This window comes from Pseudophryne corroboree, chromosome 6 (genome assembly GCF_028390025.1).
Source record: "Pseudophryne corroboree isolate aPseCor3 chromosome 6, aPseCor3.hap2, whole genome shotgun sequence".
NCBI classification, from domain to species: domain Eukaryota; kingdom Metazoa; phylum Chordata; class Amphibia; order Anura; family Myobatrachidae; genus Pseudophryne; species Pseudophryne corroboree.
This window is the reverse complement of record NC_086449.1, coordinates 256,473,002-256,494,838: the sequence shown is the minus strand read 5'-3', so window position 1 is coordinate 256,494,838 and position 21,837 is coordinate 256,473,002. Positions and strand designations below refer to the sequence as shown.

The 21,837-nt window shown below is 45.1% G+C and overlaps 1 protein-coding gene across 5 annotated transcripts in view; it reads right to left on the bottom strand.

Moving 5' to 3' along the window:
- IL16 (interleukin 16) overlaps positions 1–21,837 on the bottom strand; it is a 208,729-nt gene that overhangs the window by 3,214 nt on the left and 183,678 nt on the right. For 4 of the 5 annotated variants that reach the window (XM_063925927.1, XM_063925929.1, XM_063925928.1 and 1 more), the window contains 3 exons: positions 20,543–20,644; positions 16,370–16,616; positions 14,607–14,738 (listed from right to left, as the gene is read on the bottom strand). In XM_063925927.1, coding sequence (XP_063781997.1) covers positions 14,607–14,738; positions 16,370–16,616; positions 20,543–20,644 — 481 coding nt within the window. Of the gene's footprint in view, positions 1–13,084; positions 13,195–14,606; positions 14,739–16,369; positions 16,617–20,542; positions 20,645–21,837 lie in introns of those variants that run through there. The other variant, XM_063925930.1, reaches the window with a different exon arrangement.

The following is a 21,837-nucleotide window of genomic DNA, read 5'->3' as shown; positions in this document are numbered from 1 at the left end:
TGAGTGATTGACAGGAAGTGGGTGTTTCTGGGTGGTAACTGACCGTTTTTGGGGAGTGTGCTGAGAAACGCAGGCATGCCAGATAAAAACGCAGGAGTGGCTGGGGAAACGGGGTAGTGGCTGGCCGAACGCAGGGCGTGTTTGTAACGTCAAAACAGGAACTAACTAGTCTGAAGTGATCGCAAGGTAGGATAGGTCTGCAGCTACTCTGAAACGGCACAATTTTTGTTTGTAGCAGCGCTGCAAACCTTTCGTTCGCACTTCTGCTAAGCTAAGATACACTCCCAGAGGGCGGCGGCTTAGCGTTTGCACTGCTGCTAAAAACAGCTAGCGAGCGAACAACTCGGAATGAGGGCCATAGCTGCCCTCAGTACAAATCCAGACAAGGTTTCCCCAACAGGAGGACATCTTCGCGCATATTATATATAATAGTAAATATGAATTTTATGTTAAATTAAATACGTTTTTGCAATTAATGTCAGTGTAACCTGAATGAGGTGTGATCCTCTTTCTTATACACACTACTGCAACTGTCTTTTATTTATGAGTAGTATGCTTACAGCTAAAGGACGTAAAAAGCCCTGCAGCTCACATTATGGATAAGAGTAGTCCAGAGGTTCCCAAATGCGGTCCAGGTTTTAAGGATAACCATGCTTAGGCAAGGGCGACTTACAGGGCCGGCTCCAGGCCTACTAGCACCCTAAGCGAGAAAATGTAAAAGTGCCCCCCCCCCCCCCCCCCATGCGCGCGCCGAAGGCGCGCGCGCTCTTGGAAAAGTGGGCGTGGCCTCCTGAAAAAGTGGGCGTGGTCTCGTCCCCCAGCAGTGCCAGCTACACATGACATGCCCTCCAGCAGTGCCAGCTACACGTGCTAGTGTTCACTTTTTAGGGCAGGTTGCTGATCACAGGGAGGGCACATTTTTAAGTTAGGTGGGCAAAATGATGTACATACTGTAATGCTTGTTGTTCCCATTTCCACACGCTAAAGCATGGACAGTGCGCGCCGAAGGCGCGCAGCAAAAATTTAGGGGAGTTACTTCGTGGGGAAGGTGCGTAGCCACATTATAGTGGCAATTCACATTACACCACACAGTAGTGCAGCTAATACACATTGCACCAGGTAGAACCTCCTATAAGAGCACGTTAGACACATTGCGCCAGGTAGAGCACTGAGACACACTGCCCAGCCACAGACGCCTAGCGGGAACACTACATGATATGCCCCCCAGCAGTGCCAGCTACACATGACATGCCCCCCAGCAGTGCCAGCTACACGTGACATGCCCCCCAGCAGTGCCAGCTACATAAATGGCCACACAGTTCCAGATGGATAAATGCCCCCACAGCGCAGATATGCCCCCACAGTGCCACATACATTAATGCCCTCACAGTGCAAGATATGCCCCCACAGTGCAAGAAATGTCCCCACAGTGCAAGAAATGCCCCCACGGTGCCAGATACATAAATGCCCCCACGGTGCCAGATACATAAATGCCCCCACGGTGCCAGATACATAAATGCCCCCACGGTGCCAGATACATAAATGCCCCCACGGTGCCAGATACATAAATGCCCCCACGGTGCCTGATACATAAATGCCCCCACGGTGCCTGATACATAAATGCCCCCACGGTGCAGGATACATAAATGCCCCCACGGTGCCTGATACATAAATGCCCCCACAGTGCCAGATAAATGCCCCCACAGAGCCAGATAAATGCCCCCACAGTGCCAGAAATGCCCCCACAGTGCCAGATATGTCCCCACAGTGCCAGATATGCCCCCACAGTGCCAGATATGCCCCCACAGTGCCAGATATGCCCCCACAGTGCCTGATATGTCCCCACAGTGCCTGATATGCCCCCACAGTGCCAGAAATGCCCCCACAGTGCCAGAAATGCCCCCACAGTGCCAGATAAATGCCCCCACAGAGCCAGATAAATGCCCCCACAGAGCCAGATAAATGCCCCCACAGTGCCAGAAATGCCCCCACAGTGCCAGAAATGCCCCCACAGTGCCAGATATGCCCCCACAGTGCCAGATATGTCCCCACAGTGCCAGATATGTCCCCACAGTGCCAGATATGCCCCCACAGTGCCAGATATGTCCCCACAGTGCCTGATATGCCCCCACAGTGCCAGATAAATGCCCCCACAGTGCCAGATAAATGCCCCCACAGAGCCAGATAAATGCCCCCACAGTGCCAGATATGTCCCCACAGTGCCAGATATGTCCCCACAGTGCCAGATATGCCCCCACAGTGCCAGATATGCCCCCACAGTGCCAGATATGTCCCCACAGTGCCTGATATGCCCCCACAGTGCCAGAAATGCCCCCACAGTGCCAGAAATGCCCCCACAGTGCCAGATAAATGCCCCCACAGAGCCAGATAAATGCCCCCACAGTGCCAGAAATGCCCCCACAGTGCCAGATATGTCCCCACAGTGCCAGATATGCCCCCACAGTGCCTGATATGCCCCCACAGGGCCAGATATGTCCCCACAGTGCCTGATATGCCCCCACAGTGCCAAATATGCCCCCACAGAGCCAGATATGCAATGCCCCCACAGTGCCAGAAATGCCCCCACAGTGCCAGAAATGCCCCCCACAGAGCCAGAAATGCCCCCACAGTGCCAGAAATGCCCCCACAGTGCCAGATAAATGCCCCCACAGAGCCAGATAAATGCCCCCACAGTGCCAGATATGCCCCCACAGTGCCAGATATGTCCCCACAGTGCCAGATATGTCCCCACAGTGCCAGATATGCCCCCACAGTGCCAGATATGTCCCCACAGTGCCTGATATGCCCCCACAGTGCCAGATAAATGCCCCCACAGTGCCAGATAAATGCCCCCACAGAGCCAGATAAATGCCCCCACAGTGCCAGAAATGCCCCCACAGTGCCAGATATGTCCCCACAGTGCCAGATATGCCCCCACAGTGCCAGATATGCCCCCACAGTGCCAGATATGTCCCCACAGTGCCTGATATGCCCCCACAGTGCCAGAAATGCCCCCACAGTGCCAGATAAATGCCCCCACAGAGCCAGATAAATGCCCCCACAGTGCCAGAAATGCCCCCACAGTGCCAGATATGTCCCCACAGTGCCAGATATGCCCCCACAGTGCCAGATATGCCCCCACAGTGCCAGATATGTCCCCACAGTGCCTGATATGCCCCCACAGTGCCAAATATGCCCCCACAGAGCCAGATATGCAATGCCCCCACAGTGCCAGAAATGCCCCCACAGTGCCAGAAATGCCCCCCACAGAGCCAGAAATGCCCCCACAGTGCCAGAAATGCCCCCACATAACCAAAAATGCCCCCTGTGTGCCAGAAATGCCCCCACAGTGCGGTTCTCCCCCCCCCCCCCCCAAAAAAAAAATACCTGCGGCGCTGGGGAGGAGTACTGCTGTCCGCCTGTGTGGGAGCGCTGGCGGGCGGGCGGGAGGCCGGGCGAGTGAGCCTGAGCCTGGGTCCGGGCTGGCGGGCGGGCGGCCACTTGTGCAGGCGGGCTATGCGCGGCGCCGGCGTCTGACGTTAGATACCGGCGCCGCGCAGCGCGCATACACAGCGCGACCGCCAAATGCTGCAGCAGCACACACACAGGGCCGGCTCCAGCATCGAATATGGCGGCGCCAGCGCGTGGCGCCCATTAAGGGTGGCGCCCTGCGCGGCCGCTCTATTCGAACATGCCTAGAGCCGGCCCTGGCGACTTAATTAGTACTACTGTAGTGGGTGTGTTCCCACACCGGAGAGAGGTATAGTATACAGGGTAAGTGCCAACATTCGTGAAAATAGCAGCAACTGCAATTATCTAAATACTAACTGTTGGCGGTGCACCGTGAGTTCAGTCATTTCTTACTGATTTAACATGTACACAAGGAGAAGAGAAAAAAACCTTTGGGGCGCACTCATTATTGAAGAGAATTTTTAAATGTCCAATTTTAGGCTGTAATTATTATAACAAACTCACAAGAAATTGTATGATTACTATTTGAACCAACATATTTGAACCAACAGTTTTTTTTTTAGTTTTATTGTATTGTACTGTATGTCTTTCAAGGAACCCATGTTATACATTTTAAAGAATTAATAAACGCTATGTTTTAAACATACATTTTTTCCATCCCAGAACAAAAAAATTCTCTTCAATAATGAGTGCGCCACTAATGTTTTGTTCCTCTTCTCCTTGTGTACGACTTAATTAGTACTCCAGTCAATTTGATTTAACCATCTGTGCACAGCCATGGATATCCTTAAAACCTGGACTGTTAGGGTGTCTTTAGGACCACGTTTGTGAACCACTACAGTAGTCAGATTTTCAATCTGTGATATATGAAGTGTATTACATTTCTAACTTATTCTGCTCACATTTGTACGTGTGTGCTAATTGTGTGTCTGCTGCTTACAGGACATACAGTACATATTGTATATTTTTTTAATTATGATAAGCGAATTATGGTCTAGCCCACAGGTTCTCAAACTCGGTCCTCAGGACCCCACACAGTGCATGATTTGCAGGTCTCCTGACAGAATTACAAGTGACATAATTAGCTCCACCTGTGGACCTTTTAAAATGTCTCAGTGAGTAATTAATACACCTGTGCACTTGCTGGGTTACCTGCAAAACATGCACTGTGTGGGGTCCTGAGGACCGAGTTTGAGAACCACTGGTCTAGCCCATAGGTCCAAAAGCTCACTCCTCACTCCAGGTTGTCTCCTTACAGAATCACAAATTAAATAATTAGCTCTGCCTCCGAATCTTTTAAAATGTGTCAGTGAGTAATGACGACACCTGTGTGCCTGGTGACCTGGAAAATGTGAACTGTGTGGAGTCCTGGGGACCGAATTTGAGAAACACTGTAGTAGTCTATTTTGTGATTAAGATCTTTGGCCAAGAATGTGGGGTGAAACCTAAGGAAATTTTGGTAGCATGCGGTGGCCAATTCCTGAATTATTTTCAGATTAATCAGAGCTATATTCACATATTCAAAGGAACACAAAAATAAATCAAAGTAATTTTCAGGTTTTGTTCCACACACCCTCGTCTAAAGTCTCCTCAATCACACATATATGCAGAATTGGGGCGAGAAGCAGTATGATGTCTCCTTGCTTATTATTTTTCTTTGCACTCTCTTTGCTGTATTGCAATGACAAGCAATAACTAGAATGCATAGTTTATTCTACGAAGTGTACAACTGCCCTCTACTGGTGTTTGGGGGTAAATGCACACAGCTAGCAGAGTAAGTAATGTCATTTTGATTCTTATTTGCTAAGTTTTGTTTATTTTAGTTCTTCGTAATGTAAAGTTTTAAAATGTTCCCTGTGTCACTTGTGTACCATACATGTTCCCATGGTTTCTACATGCAAAATAAAATGGTTTTAACTAAAGTCTGTCATAGTTACAGCAAAAAAACAAACCTAAAACCCCCAACACATTTACTGTAATAAGCTGAGGCTGTTCCCACGTGTAAACGTGAAGCAGTGAAAGGAATCTAAGTATTTTGGTCTGGTTGGGTTTTATTGCAGAATACACATGTTTCAATGGATCACACAAGTACAGTTACCATTACCTATCCTCATGTTGGGGTAACACCACATTACGGAAAGTTATATTTTCAGCATTAGAAAGCATGACCCTTATAATGTCACTGGGTAGTCTGGTTAGGTCATTTTGTGTTCTGTTATAATAGTCAAGGGGGCAGATGTATTAACCTGGAGAAAGGATAAAGAAGTGATAAAGCAGTGAAAAGCAGTGGTGTAAGTTCGTCACAGTGGCCCGGAGGCAAGATAAATATATGTGTGTGTGTGTGTGTGTGTGTGTGTGTGTGTGTGTGTGTGTGTGTGTGTATATGGAGTGTTCTGAAAAAAAATTATATACTGTATTTATACATTTAATTGTCTTTTATTTTAAATCACACATTTCTTAGCAGTCATACCCAGGATTAGAACCCATGACCTGTTACACTGACAGCAGACACTTTACTGATGGAGTTATTTGCTCCTGTACAGGAAGCATGAGAATTCTAACTATAAGAAGTTACGTGTAATTGTCAGAGAAATAACTTCATATAGTTAAAATTCTCATATTTCCTATACAGGAGCAAACAGGTTCATCAGTAAGGTGTCTGCTTCCAGTGTAATAGGTCGTGGTTTCTAATCATGGGTGTGATACTTGTGTAACACCCCTTTACCTGGGCTTTCTGGGTAATGGTGTGTATTTAAACTCTTCCCGCTTTGCAATGCTTCTCACCTTATACTTCTTTTGGTATTAGTGCCTCCACCCGAATCTTGACGTGACGTGCTCTTCTGGGAAGTGCTCAATTTTGGAAACACCAGAGGGAGACTCGGGAAACCCTCTGCCCACCACGTGCTTAGACCGACCCCACTACAGGAATATATCACACGGATATGTTGCAGAAGCCACCCTGGCACATTTATTAAATGGTCTGGAATAGCAATTGCTTTTATGCATTTATATACAAGGGACTATAGTAGATCAATAAAAGAGGACATATACTAAAGGCATAGGAACATGTTGGTCAGTAATACACACACATATCTAAAGGGTGTATAATGCAGTAATAAGAAAAATGAACATAACACATGGATCTGCTTTCTCCTGTCTGTCTGTCCCTTCCTGCACTTCCCTTTTGTATGCAGATAACACCCTGGCCTTTGCAATCACTAACTGGGTAATGGCAACTTAAAACATCACTATCACAAGGATTTTCACACATACCACACACAGCATTAGACAATACATCCCCCACTATAGTGCACTGTTATTTCAGAGTTCCATATCTTCTGCATGCTATAGCTTGACTGAAAAGGTACTTTAACAGGTTCCAATTGGCACTTTCAGCAACGCTGGTACTTGTAGTTCCACAAACTGATTCTTGGTGAAATCACACACTTTGTTAGCTCCTACTTATCAGTCTTTACCAAGAAACATAACACTGTAAACTGTTACTTATCTCACATTCCTCCAAAGTGTGTCCCTCTGCAAACTGTCCTCTCCAGGGATCAAAAAGGAAGGTTTGAAATGCATTATCCTCTGTAGGCCACTTAACTTCATCAGACTGGGGTTCTCCCTCTCCGTAGGGCTCTTTCTGTACAGTCACGTGGACTTCTTCCCCAGTATTCTCCAGTCATTGTCAGCTGCATCTTAGCAATATCCCAGACATGGTTCCTTCTTCCTCCTCGGCCATCTCCTCCTCCACTCCTCTGGACAAAAGCATTCCATTCTCCACTCCCCCCTCCCCATGCCCTGTTTCTCCACCCCCTGACAGCCTCTGCGTGTCTCTCTGTATATCCTCTGAAACCCAAGGCTGTCTGGGAGATGTAGTCTTTAAACACAAAATGGCCGGTGTCCAATTTCACATTTGCTGCCTGTCATAAGCGCTGGGTGCTACATACTCCCCCTGTGGGACTGGCGATCCGCTGACAAAGTGATGAGCCTGTTCCACACCCTGAAAAGGAATATGTGTTAAACCATTCTGTCTGTTTACACATCCACACATACCCTGACAAGCTCCTACGATGACAGGGGTGGGCCCCAAATAAGGCCAAGGGTAGACCCAGTGAGGGTGAACCACCCTGGGTACTTCAGTGGCCCTTCCTAACTCATCATAAGTAAATAACATAGGGGCCCTAGTGGTGCGTCTGGGTCGGCTAATAGCTGGAAGGGCTCCCTCATCTCCCTCTGACACCCTTTCTGGTTGCTCAGCCTCTCCCCCAACATCTCTCTCTTCTGGTTGGTCCTGAGCCTGTCCCTCAGGTTCTCTAACTTCCACCGTTACTTCAGGTACGACCTCTTCCAACCTGCACACCTGTTCTTCTCTTGGCTCTCCTGTAGCTCTCTCAGTAGACCTGTGGGGTCTAGTGACTTCATGACTTTGAATGACAGTCTCATTTTCCATAGTGGGAGGATCATACCCCCATTCATCCTCACTGCAGTCTGTCTCTTTATAATCTCGAGTTTCCTCTCTCCTTGTAGACCTCAGTCTTCCTGGCTTCCTCCAGGGCACCCTCTCGGTGGTCTCAACAGCTTGCTTGGTCTTGAACCTCACATCTCTGCCAATCGGTAATAGGTGTTGACGGTGATAAGTCTTTATGGGCCCTGTTTGTCCTTCAGGCCTTACACGGTAAACAGGTGCCCCAGACATTTTGTCCACCACTTCATAGGGTTCTTCTCTCCATCGATTTGCCAATTTATGCTTTCCAGGTATTCCCAGGTAACGGAGCAGTACTCTGTCTCCTATCCCCAGTACATTCTCTTTCACTCGACTGTCATATCGAGTCTTGTTTCTCAAACCAGACTTAGTAGAAGCTTCTTGAGCCAACTTGTGAGCATGTCTCAGTTCTTCTCGCAGTCTCTGCACATACTGTAAATGTGTCTCCCCCGAGTGGGAAACCTCCATTATTCCAAAACAAATGTCTACAGGCAGTCGGGCTTCTCTTCCAAACATAAGCAGGTATGGTGAGTATCCAGTTGACTCATTTTTTGTGCAGTTATATGCATGTACTAACTGACTGATGTGCCTACTCCAGTGTGCCTTCCTGGCAGTGCCCAAAGTGCCCATCATGTTGAGAAGGGTTCGATTGAATCTCTCTGGCTGTGGGTCCCCTTGTGGATGGAATGGTGTCGTCCTCGACTTCTGTATCCCGCACAATTCACAGATCTCTTTTATCAGCCGACTCTCAAAATCTCTTCCTTGATCAGAATGGATCCGGGCAGGAAGTCCATAGTGCACAAAGAATTTCTCCCATAGAATCTTGGCAACAGTTGTGGCTCTTTGATCTTTGGCTGGGTAGGCCTGGGCATACCGAGTGAAATGATCTGTCACGACCAGAATATGTGCTGTGTTGCTTTCATCTGGCTCTACAGAAAGGAAATCAATACACACCAGCTCTAGTGGCCCATCACTCGAAATGTTTTTCAATGGTGCAGCTCTTTCGGGCAGTGTTTTACGCAGAATGCAAGTCCCACAATTTCTGCAATATTTTTCAATATCAGCCTCCATCCTTGGCCAATAGAACCGATCAGCAATCAACCCGCTTGTTTTCTCAACACCTAAGTGCCCATGTTGGTCATGTAGGGCATTCAGTACAGAATCACGATGTTTCTTTGGCAGAACCAACTGTCTTCTTACTCTACCATCTCTGCGGGTAGATTCCCTATAAAGGAGGCCTCCTCTGACCATCAGAAATTCTCTTTGCCTGTGCAGTAAGATGGCTTCTTCTGTTTTAAGGGCCTTTGACCCCAACCTCTCATTGTTCTTTATCATCCAATAGACCGCTCCTAGGGACAGATCTTCTAGCTGATCACCTTTCAGCTGTTTCCTACTGATCCTCTGCAGATCACCCAGTTCAAACTGACTCAGCCAGCAATAATGTTTGGGCAGTGCCGCTTCTGAAACTCCCAATGCAGTGACACATTCTCTCACAGGCGGCACCACCACTCTTCCTTCATGGCACATACCTCTTACTTCTGGAGCAGGCACTTCAACCCACTCTTCTTCAGGTGATTCAGCATGTCTTCCAGCCAACCTGGACAAAGCATCAGCATCAATGTTTCCTTTGCCAGGTCGGTACTTCAGGGTGAAGTCATACACAGCCAAAGCTGCCAGCCATCGATGTCCTGTGGCATCCAACTTTGCTGTAGTCTGGATGTATGTCAATGGATTGTTGTCAGTATGGACTTCAAATGTAGCACCATACAAATAATCATGCAGACGGTCGACAATGGCCCATTTTAATGCCAAGAATTCCAGCTTGTGCACAGGGTAATTCTTTTCACTGGGTGATAGGCCTCGGCTTACATAGTGCACAGGCCTCATCTGGCCTTCTTGTTCTTGGTAAAGTACTCCTCCGAGTCCATCAAAAGATGCATCTACATGAAGAATGTATGGAAGGTCAGGGTTTGCATAGGCGAGCACTGGAGACTGGGTAAGGCCCTCCTTCAACTTCTTGAATGCAGTTTCACACTCTTCTGTCCATCTTTCCCCAAATAGGTCATTAACACGGAGAAAGTGTTTATTTTCTTGCTGGGTCATCCGCCCCTTCACTGGTGGGTACCCTTTGGTTAATTCTGTCAAAGGCTTGGCTAATTTAGAATATCCTGGAACAAATCTTCTGTAATACCCACAGAACCCCAGAAAAGACCTCAGTTCCTTTAATTGTGTGGGCTGTGGCCACTCTGCCACAGCTTCTACTTTGGCTGGGTCAGTGGAGATCCCTTCCCTGCTGACAATGTGCCCAACATACTTGACTTGCTTCTGGCATAGTCGACACTTTTCTAAAGATAGCTTTAGCCCTTTACTCTTCAGTCGGTCAAGTACTTTGAGCAATCTCTCGTTATGTTCTTGTAGACTCCTCCCAAAAACGATCAAGTCATCCAGATACACGATTACTTCACGAAAATTCATGTCTCCCACTGTCTCATCCATGCACCTCTGAAAGGTGGCTGGGGCACCTTTTACCCCCTGTGGCATTCTCTTGAACTGAAAGAACCCTTCAGGGCAGATGAAGGCTGTCTTCTCAGCATCTTCCGGACTCATCAGAATCTGGTAGTACCCACTCCTGAGATCTAACACAGAGAACCATTTGCTTCCTTGCAGACAGTCAAGTGCCTCATCAACTTTAGGCACTGTGTACTGGTCAGGCACTGTTCGCTTATTAAGAGTTCTATAGTCCACACACATCCGGATATCACCATTCTTCTTACGAGCCACCACTATTGGAGAGGCATAGGGACTTTCTGATTTTTCAATGACATCATTCTCCAGTAGACCTTTCAGATGACTTCTTACATCATACAAATCCGCAGGGGCCAATCTTCGTGACCTTTCTCGAAAGGGTTTTTCATCAGTAAGACGAATCTTATGTTGGACCCCTTTAGCCAGACCTAGGTCCCAATCTCCTAGGGAGAAAACATCTCTCCTCTCTAACATTTCTTTGATTAATCTGTCTAGATCGGCTTTCATGGCATCTGTACCTTCAAAGCATGGTTGGAAACTGTCTGCAACCAACACACTCTTTTTCTGAGCTTCTTCTGCCTCCTTTTTTCGATAGGCAGCCAGGCATACAGGATGGATGGTGAGCGTCTGGTAGTATTCCTTTCCACCCTCCTCTCTGCACCATTGGGCTAGTGTATTGAACAAATGGGCATTGGTTCCTATGATAACTTGCACATCTCTATCCTCTTCTTCTGGATCGGGACACACAAGGGCGACTACTTGCACTTCTTTTTCAATCCCAGCTACTTCTTTTGGGAACTTGAGGTCCACTGTGATGTATCCGAGATATGGATAGCTCTGTTCACTGAGGCCCCAGATGGTCAGCCCAGACAATGGATGTACCTTGACATCCGACAGATTCTCACGAAACCACTTCTCAAACACAATGGACACCTGGGAACCACTATCCAGTAGAGCCGTACACTTCTGTCCATTCAATAAGGCAGTCACATGAGGCGCTGGACCGACTAGGCCAGGTGGCAATATATTCCAGGTAGCAGGTGAGTTCCCCACAGCATTGGTACTAACTTTCTTTAGGGGGCCAGGGTGGGGTCTTCTGGTCCCCCTTTCTCGTTTCCCGAAGGCTGTTCAGGTTGTGGGGATTGCTTATATGATGACCTCTGATTCCATCTGGCTGGACACTGTCTAGCTATATGTCCAGGCCGACCGCACTCAAAACATCTTCTGGGGTCACCTCGACTCTCTAGTTGTATTGGAGATGATGGATGCGAAGGCCTTGGGGCCTCCCTAGCTGTCTGAAGGGCTAACAGACGGTCTATCTGTTCCTTCTGCACTTGAAGGATCTTTAGCAACTCCACCTCTTTTGCACTGGTTTCCTGCTTTAGGCTAACAGTCTTTATCTTTTTTGCCACACCATCTCTAGCTTCGATTATAGCTTCCTCTTGTTTGACTTCATCGATTAGCTGGTTGAAAGAAGGAGCTGGGTTTCTAGTAGAGTCTCCCCGGAGCTTCAATGCAACTGGGTCTAAAGACAGTGCTCCTCTTAGTAACTGTTGCATGCGACTCCCATCTACTTCACTGAGGGTCATTCCCCCTTTTTCCACAATGCGGTAAATTAGCTTGTCCAGGCGGTATAGATATTTGGACAATCTCTCCCCCGGCTCTTGACAGGTGTTTCTTAACTTGTAAAGGAGGTCAGTGGCATCTTCTGATGTTCCAAACTCTCTTTCCAGAGCCGCTAGATAGTTCCGTGCAGTAGCATTAGGGTCACTCCGACGAGTGGCCTGCACAATCTCCATCGCTGGACCACGTAAACTCTCCACTATCCGTTGTCTCTTTGCAGCCTCAGGACAGTGCCACTCTTCCATGTACTGGATTGCAGTGTCTTTCCACACCTCATAGGCATCTTCTCCAGTTGGAACAGGTTGGACACCTGAGAAAGGTCTCAATCTCCTATATCCACCATCATACTGGTTTCTTCCCAGTTGCTCCACGAGTTTATTCATAGCGACCAAAAATAATTGACTCTGTGTGTTAGAGGCTCCATCTAGGCCCAGAGGTGAATCATCTTGTCTTCGAATGTCAGGGGACTGTACAATAGGGCTCCTTGCCCTCTCTTCAGTAGGACTGGATTCTTGGCCAACTCTCATCCCCTCACTTGGCTTAAGAGGCAACACTACGCTCCAACGTTTGCTTCCCTCATAGGAAAAGACAGCAGGGATCAATCCTCTCTCCAACACAGCATTGCTCTCTAGCAGCACAGCATCATCCCGCCTGCCCAGTACATTTGGCCTCTGCATCCCTGTCCGATCTGCAATCATCTTGGTAACCTCCTCATCTGGAACTTCCTGCAGTTCACCGCACAAAACAAAACAGCATTCTGAATCTTTGGATAGTTGTTCACACCAACCATATACTTCTTCTGGCTTCAAACTAGCCATGGCGCCCACCTGGTAAGCAAATTCTGAGTTAGCTATACGAATCTCAGCAGTGCACTCCACTGTAACACCCCTTTACCTGGGCTTTCTGGGTAATGGTGTGTATTTAAACTCTTCCCGCTTTGCAATGCTTCTCACCTTATACTTCTTTTGGTATTAGTGCCTCCACCCGAATCTTGACGTGACGTGCTCTTCTGGGAAGTGCTCAATTTTGGAAACACCAGAGGGAGACTCGGGAAACCCTCTGCCCACCACGTGCTTAGACCGACCCCACTACAGGAATATATCACACGGATATGTTGCAGAAGCCACCCTGGCACATTTATTAAATGGTCTGGAATAGCAATTGCTTTTATGCATTTATATACAAGGGACTATAGTAGATCAATAAAAGAGGACATATACTAAAGGCATAGGAACATGTTGGTCAGTAATGCACACACATATCTAAAGGGTGTATAATGCAGTAATAAGAAAAATGAACATAACACATGGATCTGCTTTCTCCTGTCTGTCTGTCCCTTCCTGCACTTCCCTTTTGTATGCAGATAACACCCTGGCCTTTGCAATCACTAACTGGGTAATGGCAACTTAAAACATCACTATCACAAGGATTTTCACACATACCACACACAGCATTAGACAATACATCCCCCACTATAGTGCACTGTTATTTCAGAGTTCCATATCTTCTGCATGCTATAGCTTGACTGAAAAGGTACTTTAACAGGTTCCAATTGGCACTTTCAGCAACGCTGGTACTTGTAGTTCCACAAACTGATTCTTGGTGAAATCACACACTTTGTTAGCTCCTACTTATCAGTCTTTACCAAGAAACATAACACTGTAAACTGTTACTTATCTCACATTCCTCCAAAGTGTGTCCCTCTGCAAACTGTCCTCTCCAGGGATCAAAAAGGAAGGTTTGAAATGCATTATCCTCTGTAGGCCACTTAACTTCATCAGACTGGGGTTCTCCCTCTCCGTAGGGCTCTTTCTGTACAGTCACGTGGACTTCTTCCCCAGTATTCTCCAGTCATTGTCAGCTGCATCTTAGCAATATCCCAGACATGGTTCCTTCTTCCTCCTCGGCCATCTCCTCCTCCACTCCTCTGGACAAAAGCATTCCATTCTCCACTCCCCCCTCCCCATGCCCTGTTTCTCCACCCCCTGACAGCCTCTGCGTGTCTCTCTGTATATCCTCTGAAACCCAAGGCTGTCTGGGAGATGTAGTCTTTAAACACAAAATGGCCGGTGTCCAATTTCACATTTGCTGCCTGTCATAAGCGCTGGGTGCTACACTTGTAAAATGTGTATATTCAGTATAATAAAGAGGGTGTGATTTGTAAGGTGCAGGGACCAGTGAGGAAGTCAGCCACTGAAAAGACAGCGACAGCTATCAATTAACTTAATTCAATGGTGTCACAGAATGGGAGGAGAGGTTCCCCCCTTCAGAGCAGGAGCCCGGCGGCAGATGACTCCGTTGCCTCCCAGAGTTCTGCCTCTGGTGATAAGTGCAAGGTGATAATGCACCAGACAATCATTCCGGATTTGAAAAATGACAGTTAGGAGCTGACTGGCTGGTTATCACCTTGCACTTTATCACTTCTCCAGGTTAATACATCTGCCCCATTGTTTCTACTAGATTTATGGCTTCTAAGGTAATAATGATAAAGATTCCTCACCTTTGAATATTCTGTTTATGACAATAGGCTTGTCTCCATGGACTGAGCCTTTTCCTCCTTCTAAGCTGAATCCTAGCCCAGCCATAGATTTCTCTAGGGTAACTGTAATTATACAACCTGTGTCCTCTAAATCTGTCAAAAATAAGAATGCATATATTATAATTAGCACGTAAAACAAATGGACATGCATTTGTAAATAAGTTTTTTTAACCATTTATTATTATTATTATTATTATTATTATTAATAATAATATCATCAATCCCTCTATTGGCTATATATACAGAAATGCAAAAGTTTTGCTTCTCTAATGTAGTTTCAAAATTGCATCACCTTAGATATCATTAACTGATGCCCATGCTGACGTGATGGCTGCTCATACTCCTTACAGTGTTAAACGCAGATTAGAGAAAAACGTGAGATTAAGGCACGTGTACTGTTCGTGCATAGTTGTGGATTGAACCTTGGGCCTGATGCAGAGATGGACGGATATCACACAGCAGCTGTGCTTGTACACCACACCAAGGACGCAGCACCGGATCATCTGCGTTACCATTGGTCATCTGACCAGGGAATTCACGCTGCTGAAGCCAGTGATGCTGCTACTGGCCACTGCCTTCAACATGCCTAGAAAACAGGGCTGGCACGCAATGGTTTTCTGTAACGCTTCCTGTCACTGCCCCCAAACCGCTGCAGCCTGCCAATCAGGCTGCTGCATCCATGGCACTTTGAGCGTTCTCGCAGAACGAGATCTGCACATACGCAGTGCAGTGTCTGCACATGCACAGATCTCACGCGGGTTTGCGAACATCTCCGAATTAGGACCTTTATTTACTATTGTGTTCAATATCACAAAACCATGCCTGTTAGCGTAGGGATCAACTATCCCTATGCTAACAGAGGGATCTCAGAGTGCTTTTCACACATCTGTGTGGATGAGAATGAATAAAGTTTAGGAATCTCTTTAAAAAACGTCCATCTGAGGGAGACCAAATAAGCTTTTAAATTTAAAAGCATTTAAGATATTATGCAGTAGTTTTCTATGGTGTAATATCGGCAGCTAATATATTTTTTATTAATGCAATATTTTTATTGAAGAGAAGTCAAAAAGCCGATACAGGTCAAATAGGAGATGATGACACCAAATAAATTCAAAATAACATACATGATATCCCGTAGGATATGTAGAAACGAGAGAGAGAGGGGTACATCAACAATACAATATAAATGTCGACAACACATTTTCTGTGTTAAAACGAGAGTTAAAAAAAAGAAAAGGAAAGAAGAACAGGAAAGGAAAGAGAGAAGAAGGAGGGGGGTGGAGGAAAGGGAGACCACTAAAAGGGGCATCCAAGGTTATATTGCTATACGGGGGGTAGCCATCACTACTATCAGACCTAAACATAGTAAACAATTGCTCATTGAGTTTGGAACCTAAGCAATAAAACTTCAACACATTATATCATACCCGGGTAATAGAGGTTTTAACATAAGTGAACCAGGGTTCCCAAATCCTTGCATATTTAACCGACCTATCGCGTAAGGAAGCTGTGATTTTCTCCATCGTGGAGATATACCATATTTTGGACAGCAACATGCTCATAGGGAGGATATTGGGCTTTTTCCAGTATTTAGCTAACACGCATCTGGCAGCATGAAGAATTTGGAGTACAAGATTACCCGCATGGCTACTAATATTAGGCAAAGGAAGGCCCAGCAAAGCCGTCCAAGGACCCAATGTGGCAGCTAATATTTTGACACTTACTTGATGGTGTTGTGTCATCAGTAACAGTGCAAATTGAAGAGTCTGATGAGTCCAAATCTTGTTCTCCATCTTTTTCTTTCTTTATTACTACAACAGCCTGTCTGGGGAGGCGTGCTTGGCGCAGAATACCCAGAGCGTCATTGTGAGTGACGCCTTTCAGTGACTTCCCATTGATGGACAAAACTTTATCTCCTTTTTGAAGTGTTCCTTCTTGGAAAGTCAGTCCATTAGGGAAAACCCTGTGCACCTGAAACCAGGGTTACAATCAGTATCATACAGTATTTAGACCAACAACTGTCCTAGGATAGCCAGGTTGTAGAATGCCTCTTTGTTTAAAAGATTCCCTTATCTTAAGAGCAAGAAACCTAAAAGCATATTTTGGTATGGCGTAGAAAGGGTTAACTGCACTTCCTTAGCTACCTTTCCATGCCGATAGTTAGAAAATCGTCGTGCCAAAATACAATTAGCAAAATGATTTACAGACATTATAATGATCACAGCACTTTTTCTAAAAAACAAATCAACACTATTATTAAGGAAATGTCTAATATTCTGTAGCATTTATGAACTTATGTGTCTCCATATAGTCTACAGCACCGGCAAATGGAATGATCTTGGAAATAGACGTTCAGAAAGTGCACAGCCAGAAGATGAATTAGTTACAAATTCATGGGTGGACAACGATGGACAAGGTAAAATGATCATATAATGGCTTTAACAGGATATTTTTAAAATGAAGGAATTGGCTTACAATAAAGAGGATCTTACTACTGCACGCAGAGCACTTCAGGCTTCTCTCCACCACAACAATAGCCATATAGCCCAATCGATCAGTAGTGTGTACCCTTTGTGCATATTTTATAGAATAGCTTCATCAGTCATAGGGACATATGTATCAGCACAGTGGCGTAAGTTCGTCCCAGTTGCCCGGAGGCAAGATAAATATTGGTGCCCCCCCTATTTCCTATATTAAGATAAATAAATGTATGTATGTGTGCGTATATGTGTGTGCGTGTGTGCGTGCGTGCGTGCATGCGTGTGTGTGTGTGTGTGTGTGTGTGTGTGTGTGTGGAGTGTTCTGAAAAAAATGTATATACTGTATTTATACATTTAATTGTCTTTTATTTTAAATCACACAATTCTTAGCAGTCATACCCAGGATTAGAACCCATGACTTATTACACTGACAGCAGACACTTTACTGACGGAGCTATTTGCTCCTGTACAGGAAGCATGAGAATTCTAACTATATGAAGTTACGTGTAATTGTCAGAGAAGTAGCTTCATATAGTTAAAATTCTCATATTTCCTATACAGGAGCAAACAGCTTCATCAGTAAGGTGTCTGCTTCCAGTGTAATAGGTTGTGGTTTCTAATCCTGGGTGTGATACTTGTAAAATGTGTATATTCAGTATAATAAAGTGGGTGTGATTTGTAAGGTGCAGGAACCAATGAGGAAGTCGGCCACTGAAAAGACAGTGACAGCTATCAATTAACTTAATTCAATGGTGTCACAGAATGGGAGGAGAGGTGCCCCCCTTCAGAGCAGGAGTTCCGCGGCAGATGACTCCGTTGCCTCCCAGAGTTCTGCCTCTGTATCAGCATATGGGAACTGCCATCTACCATGTGATTAACAGACAAGTAAAATAAATAAGCCTATAGTTATCATACTAAAAATCAATTAACAATGCAATATAAGTAACAAGAAACATAAAAAAAATATGTATTTAGTAACATTTATTTAACAGTTACAGTATTTATCGATCACACACTTTACTGTATGCAGTGCACTATATAGTAGTACATACTCCCCCAAAGACTATGTAAACATGAGAGACATAATAAATGAAATTCAGATATGTATGAGTTGTCTAGATACTTATAGCTTTAAAATAAATAAACAAATAATGATCCCTCCTTTTTATATAATCCTGGCACAGAATATAAATTGGGGATTGGAGGTACTCTACACCCTTCTAAGGTAAATCATGTTTTAGCTATAATCTCTCTCTCTCTCTACACACACACCCACACTCTAACTAACACAGAGATTATGGGGTGTGTTCAATACCTCTCGGGTCCTTTCCGACGGAAAGGACCCAACAGGTGAGTATTCAATGGGGCAGCCAAATCTAACTGTCGAATTTGTCCGCTCCCGACAAGTGTCAGTGAGCTGCTGAGTGTTGGTCCATGCTGCTGCTGCCACTGGCAATACTCACCTGTCCTTGCCCCCCGGCTCCTTCGGCTGCACCTCCGGCTTCCTCACACGCTGCTCCTACGGCCGCCTCTGCCGCTACTCCTCTGGCCGCCTGTCCTGCTGCTCCTCCAGATGCCTCTGCTGCTGCTCCTCTGACCGCCTGTCCCACTATGGTCTTGGAGGGAGCGCAGGTAATAGAACTGCAGAAGCTGTGCGGTAGCCCAGTAACGTAGGGGGAGGAGTCCTGATGTGCTTCGTCACGAATCATGTTACTTTTTCCAGGTCTCCTCCCCCTACGTTACTGGGCTACCACACAGCTTCTGCAGTTCTATTACTGGCGCTCCCTCCATGACCGTAGTGGCTTCTCCACCTCACTATGGGGTCTATTCATGAAGCAGTAAAAAGTGTGGAGAAGTGAGCCAGTGGAGAAGTTGCCCATGGCAACCAATCAGCATTGAGGTAACATTTATAATATGCATACTATGAAATTGTACGGAGCAGCTGATTGGTCGTCATGGGCAACTTCTCCACACTTTTCACTGCTTCATGAATAGAACCCTGAGAGCGGAACACCAACATGTCCTCCGGCGCACTCTGGCAAGCTTGCCGCAGGTTTATCTCTCCCCGACAATACAGGAGTGGGCACAACAGTGGACCCTACACGAGGACGCTCGGGTCAACTAGCCCACGGGAGAGGTAATTGTAATACCTGCCTTCTACCTCATTATTAATTTGCCGTGACAGACACCGGTCATTCAGTGGATGAATTACCGCTAGCCACAATGGTTATTGGGAGCTCCGCTATTTAACCTATTCTCAGGTACAATATGGACACAGATACTTTGCTGAGATACTCTGTAACACTTCTCATCAATTTACAGACAGCATATGCTACAGTTGCCATATGAAACTTTATATCCAGCTTGTTTCCATACTAAGGATTACAACTGCACACCAGCTGATTATTACAGCTTTAAGACTCTGTAGATTGGTACTTATTTATTGCTCTAACAGCTGTTTTACTACTGCGGTCATCCTGTGAATAAGCAGATTTCGTTTAGATTATTTTTAATTTATTATGTTTTTAATTATGTTTTTTATTGTGTGATGTCTACATGTCCTATTAAATAAATAATCCATTTGTAAATTGATATCAACTCTGCATTGGTTTTGAATCATTTGCTCCCACGAGCCCTGTTGTTCCTTTTTTGTTTTCTACATTATTTGGTGGCAGATAAAATATACTAAGATAAACCATGATTCAAAACATCATATAATGCACTGTTGTGCTACTTTTTTTGCTGAATACAGTTTTCTGGTCCTAGTGCAGTGGGTGGCCTTGTGACAATGACAATACAGAGTGACAAGGAGCATTACAGGATATCACACACATAACCTCGTATGCAGGGGTGGCTGAAGAAATAAATTAGTGAAATATGTGGAATTGTGGTAATTACAGATCTTATGAGGGCCATACATCTATAGCCCTGATTCCCCGTTCTGTCTACCTGATCCCCTAATCTGCTATTTAATTCACCGATTGGCAGCCCTTGATGATCAGGAAAAAGCAGCCTGTTAAAAATCCCTGACTCGCTGATGCTGACCATTTTTTTGGTTGGGAATCAGCAAGTCGGGAATATCCAACATGTTGGATTTCTCCAATCCCCCGACCACGGCATTGTTAGAAAGGAGAATTTCCCTGATTTTTGCATGATGTATGGGCCCCTTACTTGTCACAATCATTCTAATAGCATAACAACAACAACAACAACAACAACAACAACAACAACAACAACAACAACAACAACCTGTTTTAGTGACTAACAACACACTGGGGGATATTCAATTGTTTGAAAAGTTAGTTGAGTGTCTGTTTTTTCCTATCTAATAGACAGGAAAAAACAGACTCCCAACTGACTTTTCAAACATTTGAATTCCCCCCATTAAATCTAGAATGTTATCATGTGAGTACATACAGTGATTGCTTTGTTTTCCAGATCAAGTCCTCCAGCGAGGCTAAAGCCCAGACCAGAGCCCTCTTCCTTGTGTAGAACCACAACATGGATGTCATCAAATTGCTGTATCAGGGAAATGTATAAATTAATTGTTGCATTACCATCACAGCATTATTTTTTGCAGACTTTGCTATAGCAGTACATATGTTATTTATTTCATGTAAAAAAAAAAAACATTTTCAGACTGACATATTAGGCCAAGTTATAAATGATTCACTGAACTGTACATTTAACACATTATAAGATGCTGCAATTGTTTTAAAAAGATATATAGCAATGTCAGAAATCCTTTTCAGCTTTGTCAAACCCAAGTCTATTACTTTCCTGCATAATGGGGTCCTCAGGGCACCTCTGGCAGGGGCTCAGCACTTTATTTGAATTAAAGTCACTTTTTATTAAAACGCTGCCTCAAACCACTTTGGTTTGATGTTGATGAGATAAAGTCAATAGTTCTACTTAATAGTTTCAATATATTCTAATTACATACTGCCTGCCAAGAGATCACTGATTTCTAGTATTCATAAGCACCCGGCAAATCAAATAACTTCAGATTACAAGTTTAATGTAGCATTTATGCAGCACCAATGTTCACAATTAACTATCACAAATATGGCATATACAAATGGTTTACTTCTATTGGTTTTTTTTTTTCAAGCATCCACCTGCAGTATGCTATTCAGCAGAAGCGGATCTACTATGAAACTAATTATTTAGGGTCCCTAATCCCAGAGGGGCCGTGAAGCAACTTTTTTTTAATGACAGAATATTAAAACAAAATCGATGGAGTTTTAGTGTGTTATTGAAATAAAGTTATTTTAGTAACAGAATCATCCACTGTCTCACTTGTGCATTTTAACACCAAAAATCAGATTTTGTTTTTATGTAGTGTATAGCTCGTCACCAATAACACCATAGCAACTAGCAAGGGCGTAGCTACCATACGTGCAGGGAGCTGAGAGGGGCCCTTCTTCCCACTCACAGTTACATGTGCTGTATACATTTTTCATCATTGGGTGGTACATAGGGGCCCTTACAGACTTTTGGCTTGGGGCCTGAAATATATCTAGTTATGCCCCTGGACCTGCTTTTTGTAATGAGGTATAAAATGAATTGGAGGGCATCATAATGTTACATATTATGAACTGGGGGCACTCTAATGTGCCATAATATGAAGTGGAGGCACTAAAGTGTGGCATAATATGAATAGGGAGCACTGTAATGTGACATAATATGATCTGGGGACACTGTGGGGGGAT